The 13,740-nt window shown below is 36.4% G+C and overlaps 4 protein-coding genes and 5 non-coding genes across 9 annotated transcripts; 3 read left to right on the forward strand and 6 right to left on the reverse strand.

The window, feature by feature from the left end:
* Positions 1-234: 234 nt before the first annotated feature.
* sulp-3 (Sulfate permease family protein 3) lies at positions 235-5,063 on the reverse strand. Its single transcript, NM_077023.5, has 15 exons — positions 4,952-5,063; positions 4,683-4,887; positions 4,307-4,417; positions 4,086-4,248; positions 3,916-4,039; positions 3,706-3,870; positions 3,184-3,339; positions 3,052-3,134; positions 2,845-2,992; positions 2,505-2,792; positions 2,068-2,174; positions 1,877-2,024; positions 1,670-1,771; positions 1,301-1,587; positions 235-658 (listed from the first exon to the last, which is right to left on the reverse strand). Exons 1-15 carry the CDS (start codon positions 4,976-4,978, stop codon positions 424-426), a joined length of 2,349 nt encoding a protein of 782 aa, NP_509424.2. The 5' UTR covers positions 4,979-5,063; the 3' UTR covers positions 235-423.
* Positions 1,195-1,267, forward strand: F41D9.t3. The gene has a single exon. It is a non-coding gene; the product is annotated as a tRNA-Asn (tRNA).
* A 332-nt stretch (positions 5,064-5,395) lies between the features above and the next one.
* F08F1.18 lies at positions 5,396-5,678 on the reverse strand. Its single transcript, NR_071681.1, has one exon. It is a non-coding gene; the product is annotated as an Unclassified non-coding RNA F08F1.18 (non-coding RNA).
* A 313-nt stretch (positions 5,679-5,991) lies between these two features.
* Positions 5,992-6,073, reverse strand: F08F1.t3. Its single transcript has one exon. It is a non-coding gene; the product is annotated as a tRNA-Leu (tRNA).
* Positions 6,074-6,170: 97 nt separating this feature from the next.
* F08F1.16 lies at positions 6,171-6,249 on the forward strand. Its single transcript, NR_071682.1, has one exon. It is a non-coding gene; the product is annotated as an Unclassified non-coding RNA F08F1.16 (non-coding RNA).
* Positions 6,250-6,482: 233 nt separating this feature from the next.
* On the reverse strand, positions 6,483-7,550 carry F08F1.9 (Cyclin-like domain-containing protein). Its single transcript, NM_077024.2, has 4 exons — positions 7,433-7,550; positions 7,024-7,381; positions 6,820-6,970; positions 6,483-6,738 (listed from the first exon to the last, which is right to left on the reverse strand). Exons 2-4 carry the CDS (start codon positions 7,188-7,190, stop codon positions 6,664-6,666), a joined length of 393 nt encoding a protein of 130 aa, NP_509425.1. The 5' UTR covers positions 7,191-7,381; positions 7,433-7,550; the 3' UTR covers positions 6,483-6,663.
* Positions 7,551-9,478: 1,928 nt separating this feature from the next.
* On the reverse strand, positions 9,479-9,753 carry F08F1.21. Its single transcript, NR_164190.1, has one exon. It is a non-coding gene; the product is annotated as an Unclassified non-coding RNA F08F1.21 (non-coding RNA).
* Positions 9,754-10,125: 372 nt separating this feature from the next.
* On the forward strand, positions 10,126-10,891 carry F08F1.4 (C6 domain-containing protein). Its single transcript, NM_001373392.1, has 4 exons — positions 10,126-10,281; positions 10,332-10,395; positions 10,443-10,583; positions 10,633-10,891. The coding sequence occupies exons 1-4, from the start codon at positions 10,206-10,208 to the stop codon at positions 10,700-10,702; spliced, it is 351 nt and encodes a 116-aa protein (NP_001360729.1). The 5' UTR covers positions 10,126-10,205; the 3' UTR covers positions 10,703-10,891.
* On the reverse strand, positions 10,702-13,615 carry ced-8 (Cell death abnormality protein 8). The gene is made up of 9 exons (NM_077026.10): positions 13,448-13,615; positions 13,240-13,397; positions 12,998-13,192; positions 12,810-12,949; positions 12,092-12,329; positions 11,902-12,036; positions 11,202-11,351; positions 11,065-11,152; positions 10,702-11,010 (listed from the first exon to the last, which is right to left on the reverse strand). The coding sequence occupies exons 1-9, from the start codon at positions 13,503-13,505 to the stop codon at positions 10,796-10,798; spliced, it is 1,377 nt and encodes a 458-aa protein (NP_509427.2). The 5' UTR covers positions 13,506-13,615; the 3' UTR covers positions 10,702-10,795.
* Between the last annotated feature and the right edge of the window lie 125 nt (positions 13,616-13,740).

A 13,740-nucleotide genomic window follows, 5' to 3' on the forward strand; every position in this document is an offset into this window, starting at 1 on the left:
AAACATTTAGATGTGTCAAAATACGACTAAACGACGTTTCAAGTATTTTCAAACAAATCACTTGAAACCATGGGCCTCATTTCATTTCAAAAAGGAACCTCTCAGGGCGCGCACTTATTCTGCCGCCGTATGTATATCTTTCATCTTTTTCTCAGCTCAGCGTATATTTGAATAGAGTAGAACCTCGTAAGGGTAATTGGCAACATGTTCTGGATTACGTGGTTTTCATCAACAGCAGTTTGGCTTATTTATTTATTTGCATTGGTTGTGGCAGAAGTGTAACCAAAGATAGAACTTTGAGATAATATTCAGAAAAAAAAATTGCAGATGAAAACTTGATAATAATAACAAAAATGTACTCGCAATGAATGAAGGCTTACAATGTGGAAAAAAAAATTCAAAATGGAAAATAAAACTTTACATTTATTCTTCAGAGTTGATGGAGTTTCTTGACGATGTTAAACTGGTTGCATCTTCAATCGACACGGATGTTTCTGACATGACCTCTTCAGAATTTTCAGACTCTTCGGTTATTCTCTCTTGGATTTCAGCGTCATCGTTATCATTACTATCACTTGATTCCTCGTCAATAAGCACGGTGTCGGTTGTTGCAATACTGGCCAGTGCTGTTAAAATTTCTTTTGTGGTTTTAGGAGATCTGGAATAATATAGTTGGTGTTTAAAGATTGATAGTGAAGTACATTGGAATTTTTGCATGCCGCATAATTATTAGCACATTCACAGATTTTTAAAGGTAACAATAGTATTCTGCAAAAAAAACAGTTTTCAGATTTACAAATAAAAACATTTTAGTCGCAAACTTAATTCACATACTCATCTATTTCTTGTATAATTTGATCAAAATTAATTTTGAGTTGGGGGCTGTATATCAATTTTTAACAATACAAATCTCCCAGAACCATTTTCCGCCTATTTTAAATCTTTAGAGTACATCCCTCGCCCACACTCTCTTGTCTTTTTCCTAAACAAGACGCAGACGACGGCACAGATTCACGTCGTTTGCGTGGTGCAAGAGAGCGACGTGGTAGAGACGCAGTACGTTAGAGAATGTCCTCACGGCGTTTTGCCCGTCTTTCCTGCACAGCCCAGCGGCCTACCGCATAAACCACACGACAGCTATCTAAGTCTGATGTCTCTCGTTAGTAAATAAAGCAGACCAGGGGGAGATTGTGTGCTTCCGTGGCGCAATAGGCAGCGCGTTCGGCTGTTAACCGAAAGGTTGGTGGTTCGAGCCCACCCGGGAGCGAAACTTTTTCCATTTCTTTAAATTTATACTTACGAAATATGTTGCTCCGCGGCTTTCACAGCATCTCCTACTTTGTTGAACACTTTGGATTCGTCAACTACCTCGTAAAAGTCAGTGGCACGGAAAAGTTTTTTCAAATCTGATTTTTGGACAACAAAGAAGCATTGTATTCCAGCAGCTTGCAAATCAACGTAAACACTTTTCAGAGTAGATAAACCAAGATAATCAACGTAGGGAAATCCGTCACAATCGATCACCAGTTTACATCGGTTTTCAGACTTTTGATCTCTCTTCCAGCGCCGCCGAGCTGACTTTAGCTTCTGAAATGAAAAACAACAATGTTGAACAATATTGTGGGTATATAGTCAATCAAAAAACTGCAAAGCATCAAAGTTCTTTTACCGAGTCAAAAATGTCAGCGCTCCTGTCGGAATTCATCTGCTCAATTGTCACAAATGATTCGGATTTGCATCGTTCCCATTTTTTGACACACTGCCATACTGACTGCAAATAAACAAAAATATGTACCGTGTATACGAATTCTATCCCCAATATTTCCGCTCAAGTGAGAATGGAAAAATGTTCGAAAAGGGGACTCTAGTACTATACCATTGTAAATCTGTCACTGCTCGTAAAAATCAACGGTGCATCCATACGGAAAATGCAAACATTTCCTTGGATCCGTTCCAGATCGCGCTTCTTGGTTTCTTTATAGTTTTCTGTGTCATCGTCACGGGATAGGAAGTGCCACTTGGGACTGAAAGAAATAGTTATTGAATAATATAAAGTAATAGACGTACCGTTGAGTTCTGATAATTGTTGTCAAGACTGCAAAACCAATGGCCATCAGTAGTCCTTCTCCCATATCATAGCAGACAGTGAGGAAAAAGCTCATGAGCCAAATTGTCTGCAATTTCAGTTAGTAAATTTTGAAAATGAATTATCATTAATGAATCGGGGTTAGACAAACACTATGCTGAAAACAGTAAAAAATTTCAAAATTGCTAGACATTTTTGAAAATTCAGTCGAAAAGTGCGAACCACTCAATTTTCCCCTATACTAACTTTGGAACTCTAACACGTAGAAATGATTCAATTTTCTTGATAATTTAAATTAACTTTTTTTTTAACTGACAAAACACTTTCAAAAAGTAAAAAAAAAGTTTAAAAACATCTAGAAGATATTAGAGGAGTTTATTTAGATATATATAGTTTGACCTTTAATTCCATAACTTACAAAATCAATCTTAAATACTGGCCAGAGACTTTTCAATTCTCCAAACTTTTCCAGCATTCCTTTCTGCGCAAATATAATCATTGCGGATAAAATGCATTGTGGCAGATATTCAAGAGCAGGTCCAATGCACAGAATAACTGATAAGAGTGCTAAAGATGAAAAGAGACAAGTGAGTTGTGTAGATCCTCCAACTGCTGCTCCAACCACACTTCTTGCAAATCCAGATGTTACAGGGAAAACTGGGAAGAAGGATGATAAAACTCCAACAAATCCCAATGCGTAAAGTTCCTAAGACCGTATTACTTAAAATTATGAAAGTAACTTTTGACTGTTGACCAACCTGTCCATGATTGATTTTGTACTTGTACCGTTTTTCAACCACTTTCGCTACCGTAATATGAATGGCCACAGCTGTTATAGCAATAGCAGCTGCATTAAGACCAATGTGTCGGATCAAATCAAATCTTGGTAACGATGGCGGAGGAAATCTGTTGATTAAATAATGAGTCAACTGACATTTCAGCTGATCACAGGTGAGGGAACTTACTCGGTTGGTATATTCCCGACGACTTTCACGTCATGCCGCAAGGACAGTTCCGCGTAATTAGTTGCAGTAATTCCGACAACCACCTTAAGCACCAATATAAATATTGACATCATGTTGTTTGATTTTTCTCACCAAAACCAATTCAAATGGGACTGGATAGTTGAATGCTGAATTGAGCCATGGAGCTAGGTATTCCTTACCAAACACAAGAAACAGGAATGATGATAACGAGATGCAAACTGTTGGGATATGCACGTTGTCAAGATTTTCAACAAGATCCCAAATTCTCTGCAAGCTTACTTTTTATACAACATATTAATAAGGGCGATAGAAAACTATCGACAGATCACTACCACTACAATACTTTGGCAGTTTATTTGAATCTCAGGTGTCTTTGGTTTTATTGAAACTATCAGAAAATGAAGTATGTGCTAAAAATTGTCGTCAGTTCAATAGATCAATTTTTCTGATAAAACTAATGATAACCGGTCAAATTAGACAAAACATGGGGTGAAATACTAATAACTTGAACACGGTAAATAATATTCCAAATTCGATATTTGAGAACATTTTACTGAGTACTCCATGACCTTGAAATAGTTTTTTTGAATACTATGTCATACTACTCAAATTTCAAAGCATATTGCAACTTACATAATACAAATACCCTGGACCACTCCTTCTTGGAAGTTCAATACCAAGCATATTTCCAATTTGTGCGAAAAATACATGAATTCCACCACCGACCACAAACCCTGACATGACTTGCTCCGAGAAAAGAGATGTGAGATATTGCAATCGGAAAACTCCCATAAACACCTGAAAATTAATTTTCCATCCATATTCGTTTATTGTAGATTTTACTTGAATCACGCCAGCCAGAAAGATGATAGTAGTTGCCACGTGGATTTGCTTTACAGGAGTCACACCTTCTGTCCACATCTCCATGGTAACTTCTTCAACGAATGAAGTTTCGTTACCTAATATTCTGAAATATAGGAACTATGCATTTCGAATTTTCCAGATACCCTCACTGCATCAATGTTGTGTTGCTGATTAGAGCTGTTTCATTCTCTTTATCCAATAATTCATCCAATGTATGATTTACATATGCAGTTGCATTGTAGCTCGTCGCCGTTCTCAGCATCACTTTTTCAATCGCGCCGTGGGTCATGAGAGAAAGGACAGCAAAGCCACCTAAAAGCGGGTGAGGAGGTGTTTCAATCGGTTTTGAAACAAAGAAATGGGGGTTTACCTAGCGCATTATGTTTTGATGTCCCAAAAAAGATATAAAGAAATGATGGAAATATAGCCGTGTATAACCCGTAGACTGGTGGTACTCCTGTGATACTTGCGAGTGCGATGCCTGAAATTCTTTTTTTTTTTTGGTTTAACTTGAAGAAATCTCTTATTTCTTGAAATTTATTTAATCATTTCAATTACGATTAATTTAAACATCGCATTTATTTTTGAGCATTCATAAATTTAGCAAATCAGCATTGCACTTTCATACTACATATAGTCCAACAAATCGAATCTAATTTTCTGTGACTCTTTTATAGTACTCATTTTAATAGAAATTCTAGTTCTAACACATTGCTATATTCATATTTTTTTAAACAGTATCTCACCTTGAGGCACCGAAAAAACAGCCATTGTCAAGCCTCCTGACAAATCTCCGAAAAACGAATGTGACCAATCGTATTTTGGAAGCCATGTGATAATTGGTAAGAATGACAGTAATGAATGAATGCATTTGCTGGGTGAACATGCATATCGTAACTTTTGTGCTTTTTCTTGAAGCACTGCATTAAGAGGTGGACGGTCGGAGAATAGCTGAAATTACAAATATCTTCAGAAAATAAGCCTTAGACGGAGAGAATTGAGATAATGAACTCACTTGTCTCAGAGACATTTTCTTATACATACAAAATGAATCTCATAAGAGTATAATTGGTCACAGGAGTGTATACTAGCCTATATCATATAACTCTTTGTGGTTTTTTAAATTTGGGAAAAAAAATTTTGGCAAATTTTGGGTCACGTTGATTAAACTATCGCAACCTCTCATTTTCCTATGCTATTTCTTTGCTGCACTTTTCCTAAACAACTATAATCCGCCGGGTTTAGCATCCTTGTTTTACAAGTTCCATCTTGTGTCATGTTTACTGCCAGGTCAAACACCCAAAATCGTGTTTGAAATAATTACCTTTGGCATACAGTGACTGATCAAAAGTATGAGATTCTTGTTCGTTCACTTTAGCAATTTTAAGACAAGGAAGTAAATATATAGAAATTTATAAAAATCAGTAATGAGAAGAAATAAAAGGGGAGAGGTATGGTGTGAGATAGTTGACCACCTCTTTCTCACTCTTCGCATCGTTTTTCCGAACCCGACACAAACTCATTTCAGTGTCTGTTACTCTCCAAATAAGCCGAGCTCTTTTCCGCGCACCCAATTGTTGCCCCAACGTCTTCCGTCGGTAAGTCTTCTGACAAACATGTCTGTCGTCCGGTAGCTTCTTCTTCTTCATATGCTTCTCTCTACTTCCATCTTCACCATTTCACAGTGCACGAGATTTAGAAAAAAAAGAACATTCAAAACCGGAAAAATTGATACTCCTGCAAAGTCCGCGCTCCCTCTCGCCCACACACGTTTTTTTGAGCTTCCAACAAATCACATAATTTTTGTTCTGTTGGTGTCCTAGAAAGATTATTCGAATGCTTAGCCAACTACAAAAACAATTTGTCATGGAATTAAATGCTTACTTTTCTAATAGTAAGTGTGAAATCTCAATTCGCAACTATCAGCCTGGCTATCTCTCCGCAAAAGCTATGCTTGACAAATCTCTCTACATCTGCATACAAAAAGTCTTTGTTCGAACCTAAAACCCGGTTCATCAAATTGAAGGAGTTTGATATTCAGAGTTTAAAAAATACAGAAGAGAGTGGGATTCGAACTCACGCCCCCGAAAAGGCTGGTGCCTTAAATCAGCGCCTTAGACAGCTCGGGCATCTCTCCACTTTGGTTGGGCTCAACATTTTGCATTACGTCTACAATGTTTTAATACTTGAACGCTAAACCAGGAACAACTTTTTCAAATAGAGCTGCAGTTTTGAAATTGAAAAAAAGAACTGAAGAGAGTGGGATTCGAACCCACGCCCCCGAAGGTACTGGTGCCTTAAACCAGCGCCTTACACAGGCAAAGCGCGTCAGGTTAGTGGCAACCTGCCAGCAGGTCGCTGGCTGCTGAATGGAGAACAACTGGCAGGTGAAATCGCGACCCGCTGTCAAGTTGACACTAAGCCGCCGCGGGCCGGCAACAGGTCAACGTCAGGTTTGTGTCAGGTTCTTGTAGATTCTGTATTAGGCCCATATATACCGGGAATACTGCTTTTTATTATTAAATGTTAATACAAAAAGAGAAAAATTGCCAAAAATTTTGTTTATTGAACATGAAAAATGAAAAAATAAATATGAAAAAAGGGAAAAACACATAAATATTATTTAATATTTCGGCTCAGTGTGAGCCTCGTCTCGATTCCCGATTCCTTGGATCCATCATTAGCAGCCACTTGGTCGAATTGTTGATTCTGTGATTCTAAGCAGCATCAGATGGGCGGTAACGTAGAAAATGAGAATCTATCGGCGACAGCTCGAGGAGTTTGACAGCATTCCGCATCTTTCTGTGAAAAATTAACGTTAAAGTTGAGAGAAATCGCTAGTTTTTTTCCAAAGGAGCTAAAAATTATGATTTTTAAACTCACTTTGTAAAGTTCATTCTCTGTGCAAAGCATGATCCGATCCAAGATGGTGTGGGCATTGCGACGATGAAGTCGAACTTTCCAATAAAGAATCGCTCCATCAAAAGAATGTCGGGTATTCGATAGGATAGGTGGAAAGATTTCCTCGTATTTTCTAAAAATTTAATATTTACATTATTACATTGAAATATTGCATTAAGAACATACACTGCGATCCTCATCGACGTGATTCCAACCAGTTGAAATCGCATTTTATTAATGTTGAACATTGGAAGAGCACGATCCACGAGGCTCACCGCGAGATGAACTGCTTCATTTCGGAAAATGTACTCTCTCACGGCATCGCTGAACCAATCGATGAGAATTGTTCGCATCTCTTATTAACTTGTGTTTGCCTGTCAAAGCATTCGCGTGAGGCTCGATTCTTCTACTTTCTTTTGAATCCACTTCACAGCTTCTTCATTTTTTAGCTCCTTTTTTCGTCGATTTTCATCAAAATGGAAGGATGAAGTGGTTTAGTGGACGCTTGTAGTCAATGTCGAAGAGGCGACGACTCTGCACGACTCTGAAAACATAAATTGTAATGAATAATTTAATTTTTGAGTTCAACTCTAACCTTTTCTTCCATCTTTCGTTCTTCGTGAAGCAATGTTGTCGCCACCGCCGGTAATCCTCTCCTCCAGCCATTCCCGTGCCATCCCAATCGTTCGCGTCAACGTTGAAAATGCTGAAACACCAATAAATATACGGAAAATAATTATTTTTGCCGAAAAATCAAAGAATTGCTGAAGAAAACCAAGAAAAATCGAAGAAAAAAAAAAGAAAAATTGAAAAAATAATTTCGAAAATGAGGAGGATTTACGCTAGAGAGGGCGCGCTACCGTTATTTCGGAGTGTCGTTGCCATCTGAGTTTGGAGCTTCTTTTGAAATGTTTTCTCGCTTTTATTAGAAGTCGTAAAAACAAAAAAATCACGCTGAGTCGGAAATGTGATTTGTGCTTGAAAACAACAAAAATTTTTAAAGAAATTTAGTTCAGAAAAAATTTAACTAAACATTTTCCACTGATATCAAAAGTTTCATAAGGGTCCCATAAGGTTTCCATAGTTTCATAAGGTTTCATAAGGGTCCATGAAAAAAATGTTGATAAAATTTTTTTTCCAAAAATCCTGAATACTGCTTGAATGTGTGGGAAATGTATATTTTAGTATTTTCCTAAGTTTTCATGGCTCAATCACACTCTTGGGCAAAAAAAAATACAACAGTCAATTTGGCTTGTTCATAGAAAGCCAATACTTCCAAAATGGTCTAGCTCCGTTGGCAGCGGAAATATGAAAAACTTGTCAAGTGGAAAGTTGTTAGGAATAAAGTGATTGGCAAATTAATCATTGTAACTTTTTGCCATCTCGGATATCTGAGAAGATAGGAGCACCTAATTACGAGTCAAATATCTCTGATTTTGACTGATGATATCTCGGTACTCTGCAAAGAAAACGAGAAACTTTTAAACGTAACACATAGTCCATAACAAACTTAACAAGTTTGTAGTTAATAATTTTTTTGATGTCTTGCTTGCCCGATGAGGGTCATGGTACCAAAGAACTGGCATAGCATGTAGATTAATTAGAGTAATTGAGTAAGGAAAATCTCTATTCAACTACAAAAATTGTTTCAACACATAATTTTACGTTTTTTCCACATATTATTTGATAAAATATTATTTTTAACATGATTTCGAATTTTGGAATCCCATCATACGTATGAAATTTTAAAAACCGTAGTCAATTTGCTTTGTTTCTCACTAACCATATCTATTGAGTTGATTTAAATAGGAAAATTGTTCGATAAAAACAGTTTTATCCATTGATTATTTTTGTGTCAGTCAAAAAACTTTGCTTGACAGTAACATGTCAGAAGGCATTTGCCGGCTCTTAGCCTGCTCCTAACCTGACACTTGCCTGACGCGGTGCGTTAACCCCAAAACTGTATTTCTGGAAATAATATTTTCAGAAATTTTTCAATGTTCGAAATTTTCCCGAAAACTTATAAAATCGTACTGAAAAATGTCGTTTCTGCCGTTCAAATGCCCAGAACACGATTTCTGGTAAAAAATTATGGTAAGTTTTCACCAGAAATTGTGAAGCATATATATTGATGTAAAATAGTAAACCATTTGTGTTCTACAAGATTAAAACAGTTTTGGAAAAAATTGGAAAAAAATTTTTTTTTTTTGGAGTCAGAAAAACTTTGCCTGACAGTAACCTGTCAGTTACCATTTGCCGGCTCTTAACCTGCCATTAACCTGACACTCGCCTGACGCGGTTCATGATCCGGTGTGGTAGCCCCGAAACTGTATTTCTGGAAATAATTTTTTCAGAAATTTACACGAATGAACATAAAACTCATTTTTATGAACTTTCACTCAGTTTCTGAAACTTTTATTTTCACTCAACTGACCCATCACCTGACACTTACTCGCCGTTCACCTGACGCGCTTTTCTGAAAATTTGAGCGAAAATCACTAAGCTGACACTAACCTGCTCTTAGCCTGACAGCGACTTTTAGCCTGATACTAAGCTGACACTAACCTGCTGGCGGCTTTTAACCTGCCATTCACCTGCCACTAACCTGTGGCGCTTTACCTGTGTTAGACCGCTCGGCCATCTCTCCACATATTAATTGTATCACAAGATTGCTTTTCTCTTGGAGCGGCGGCAAGTATCACTCGGCTTACGTTTGCACAACAATTATTCATCGGACTTTATTGAACTTGGGGTTTGTTCAACCGCTGCATTCCTCTCTAACTGGAAATAACGGCACTTCCAGCAAGTGTCGAAATCAAATTTGTTCGAAATGTGTATATGAATTGTACTTTGAATAGTTTGATTATTAACCAAGTTTCCGGAATCCAATTAATAATGAAAAAAAATCATTTCTTCCCCCGCAATCCATTATTTCTGTGCTGAGATCACATCTCTTAATTCTTAATTTTTTGATTTTTAATTTTCAATTTTGAAAATTTATTGTTTTCAATCATTTTCCTCTTCGCATTTTTCACCTATCATCTTTATTTCCAAAATTTTCTTGTACTTTTTATATTTCTTATTTCTCAATAAACCAGTTATATCTTGTAGAGATTTAATATAAAATGTCATCAGTTTTTTTAGCCTTTGAATTTTTCAGCAATATAATTAATCGGAAAAATTCTTTCTCTTTCCAGCTGCTTCAAAAAAATTTCATCAACGCCTCCCAAGTTTCCGATGAGTCATCAATGTTCATTCTGCCACAAACAACTGACATGTAATAAAAGCGTTAACATCTAGTCACAAGAAAACTAATATATAAAACCTAGAGTTAAGAGCATTCTTCCAGCTCACATTTTTTGATTAATATGAATTCTTCCCTATTTTTCACTTTTAATGTTCTTAGTTTAATTTTAATGCAACAAACTGTTGTGGCAACTGGAAGTAAGCTTCTTCCCTAAACGTTTTCATTAAAATTAGTGTTTTTTTTTCAGAACAATGTATGGATATTATCACCATCCGTAACAACGAAAATGACACGATAACTCCCAAAATTTTGTACGGTTTTCTACAGAAACTTTTTTTTTTGAAATTCAAAACTTCAGTTATTATGAAGGAGCAGGACAGCAAATCGCTGAAATATCGTGTGCAGGAGAGACGAGTGGTGTTGTTGAATTGATTTCAAATGATAGATCACTTGGAGTAATTGAAGATAGATCGCATAAAGCCATTTGCCGTTTAGGAAGGTTGGTTTTTTTGTATTCAAAACTTCAATGCAAAACAACGGACTTTCAGATGGTACTCATTGAACAAGTACGGCGGTTTAACTGTGGTCAAAGAAGTTGCATGTTTGGTTCATCTTTGACTTTGCATTTATTTATTTATTTAATATCAATTTTTATGATAATATGTAGTAATGAACTCGTTTTCCGACAACAGTAACCGTAATTTAGTTTGTTCAATTTTCATGTTCCACATCAAGAAGTAATTCTGATACCAAATCTTGACTCGTATTTTGTTCTCCACTAATTTCCAATGAACTTTCTAGTTTCGGGGTGAGCGTCTCAACGGATTTCTGCACATTCAGACTAAGATCTTCTTGTGATTGCGTAACAATTAGCTGCCGTCTGTTGGGATGGAAAAACTGATAATACATCATCATGATTGCAATACCTGAATAATGTTGTTTCAAAAAAACAATCAAAATTAAAAATGAAAAACACTTACCAGCTATAAATGAAATTGGAACGCCAACTTGAACTTTTTCAATATACGGAAATGTATTTAATGACAATGGAAGAAGCCAGCAGACTAACTGAAAAGCAAAATAAAGTTTTTCAATTACAGGATCTGTATTTACAAACCATCATCTCAATAAACTCAACAGAATAGGCTGTTAAATATCGCCACCGTGTGTTTCCTTCCACCATATTGAACGGTATAAAAATATGGATGAAAGTATTGATAAGAAGGAGCAGCTTCTCAATATGAGTACACGCATCTATGTGGATTGCCTGTAAATATTATGTTGCAATAGAGTGTTGCTACTTAGTCATAATGGAGACATGGATGGGCGGCACTCAAGAATCCTCTCAATTGTTATACCGAAGAGCTTGTAATTGATACATGAATTTTGATAACGAAAATTAATTATTTGGGCCAATATTTTTCAGATTAAATTTTGAAGCTTAAAGGTTTTAGTAAAGAGGACGTCTGAGCACTCAAAGAATAAGAAAAACGACATATGACGTCTTCCATAACACCCCTAATGTATAGAATATAAACAAATATCAATAATTATTTTTTAGTATTTGGTTTGTGTTTTTAGAGAGCATTTAAATCTTTGACGTATTGAGTGCATTATGTGCACAATTTTCGACAAAATACATGTCCATGCGTCTGAATTACAGAAATAATTTAAACAATTTTCAGCAGTTTCCAATTTTCAGAATATTCGGAAACTGCCGGTTTTTGCTTTTCCATTCGACACTTGATTGTTTTCAGCTGTGTTATCCACGCAGAATCAAAACAAGTTGCATTGTTTTTCAATAGAAAAAAACTTACTTGAAGGAAAATTACGTGAACTAGCGTAACCAATAAATGAACTGATATTAAAGGTACCACATTGATACCAAATATCAGCACCAATGCGACAAGTGTGATAATCCTCGCTAAAATCGTGAGGAATCTCCAACAGAACTGAAAAAGAAACAGTTAAATGATTTCGCCGTATTTCTCACTTTCTCAATCTTACCTGCAAAACCGCTTCGTGTGGCCAAATATTGACTTTGTCATCCCTAATCATTCGTAACGAGCGGTTTTGAACAACGACGGACCAGGAAATGCTAATGATTGAAAGTAATAGAGATGCGGCTTGGAAATACAACCAATAAGGATATGTGCCAGTTTGATAGTAATTTTGAAAGTAGCTCGCAGCGATTGATCCTTGGATGATCAGTTGTGGAGCAGATTCGAGAAAAGCTTCAAAGAATCTGAAAAGTACTTGTGTATTACATGCCCTCATTTCAAAGTACAATTAAATTTCCACTAATTTCTCAAATTAAATTAAACGTGATATACATTTTTCCTCTCTAGGCTTAGAAAATGTGATTTTCAAAGCCTAAAAATACAAAACTGTGGTTCACGTTTTTATTTTTCATAACTTAAAAATTCACTATTAAAATGAGGGCATGTAATAGACAAGTACCAACTGAAAATTAACTTTTGAAATGTTTAGGCGTTTTTTATTGGTACTGTCGTGACCGCTAGGCCTGTTAGAGAGGAGGCAATTTTCAGAAGGACGTCCTCGTTTTTCACTGTGTGTATTTTTTCTAAATTTCAATAGTGAACATTCAGGGTGTCCAAACGCGAAGGACGAGGACGATGGAGGTCCTAACTCGTCCTTTTTAACATCCCTAGTGACCGCAAACTGATTAGTCTCTTGAAATTTGATTTCGATACATAAAGATCACCTTAACAATGTTGCATCCCTTTCAGCTTCAACCATTTTTGAGAAACATTTTCTCTTCTCTCCATCAGTGTTTTCGTTACTACTTTTTCTGAACATCCATCCGTAGTATAGAGCTTTGTAGTACCAGAAGAGTGGTCCCATCTGTAAATCACTCTTAGTTTTTCTGACAGACCCTAGAAAATGTGTTACCTGGCAAATACACAGCACGATCATTTTGCTTAAAGGTATAAACCTTTTCTGATTCAGCTCAAATGTTCCAGTTCTTCTTGGATGAGCTCTTCTTTTCCAATGCATCTCGTCATCGAGCATCCAAACCATTGAAATTATGTTAATAATCACAGAAGGTAGCAATGCAAAAGCCAGGACCAGTGACCCGGAGAGGTACTAAAATTACGAATTTTAGTTGTTTTCGATATTTTAAAAAAACGTACTCTTCCCGCCCAAAAATGAAAGATTGCAATACCTATATCCGAGAAAAAATCAAGAGCATAGGAGCACATTGCAAATCCAAAGCAGAAAAGGTCAAACCATCTGACAAGAAGCACACTTGGGATTCTATCTGTGAGTACTGCGACAATTCCTGCATCTTCTGAAAAAATGAAATTTTTGGCGAAAAAAAAATTATAAAAAGATACAAACCTTGTTCTTCATCTCTCGGAACTAACAAAAGTTTTGACTTGTGTTTTTTGAGAAACATTGTAGCTTACTAGACGAAAAATATTAAATTAAACAAATCGATAAAAACTGAACAGTATGTGTGGTGTATATTCAGGACCACTGGGGTTGGATGATGTGCGTCTGCAGTGTGCAACATCTCTGTGTCTCTTTCATTAGCATGCTCCGTTGTTGGCAGACACATTAACACTGGTCCAACCAGCGGGATATGGTGTTGCGTCAATGAGAATGACTAAATGTTGAATATGGGGTAACAA

The sequence above is a fragment of the Caenorhabditis elegans genome, chromosome X, assembly GCF_000002985.6.
Source record: "Caenorhabditis elegans chromosome X".
Classification (NCBI taxonomy): domain Eukaryota; kingdom Metazoa; phylum Nematoda; class Chromadorea; order Rhabditida; family Rhabditidae; genus Caenorhabditis; species Caenorhabditis elegans.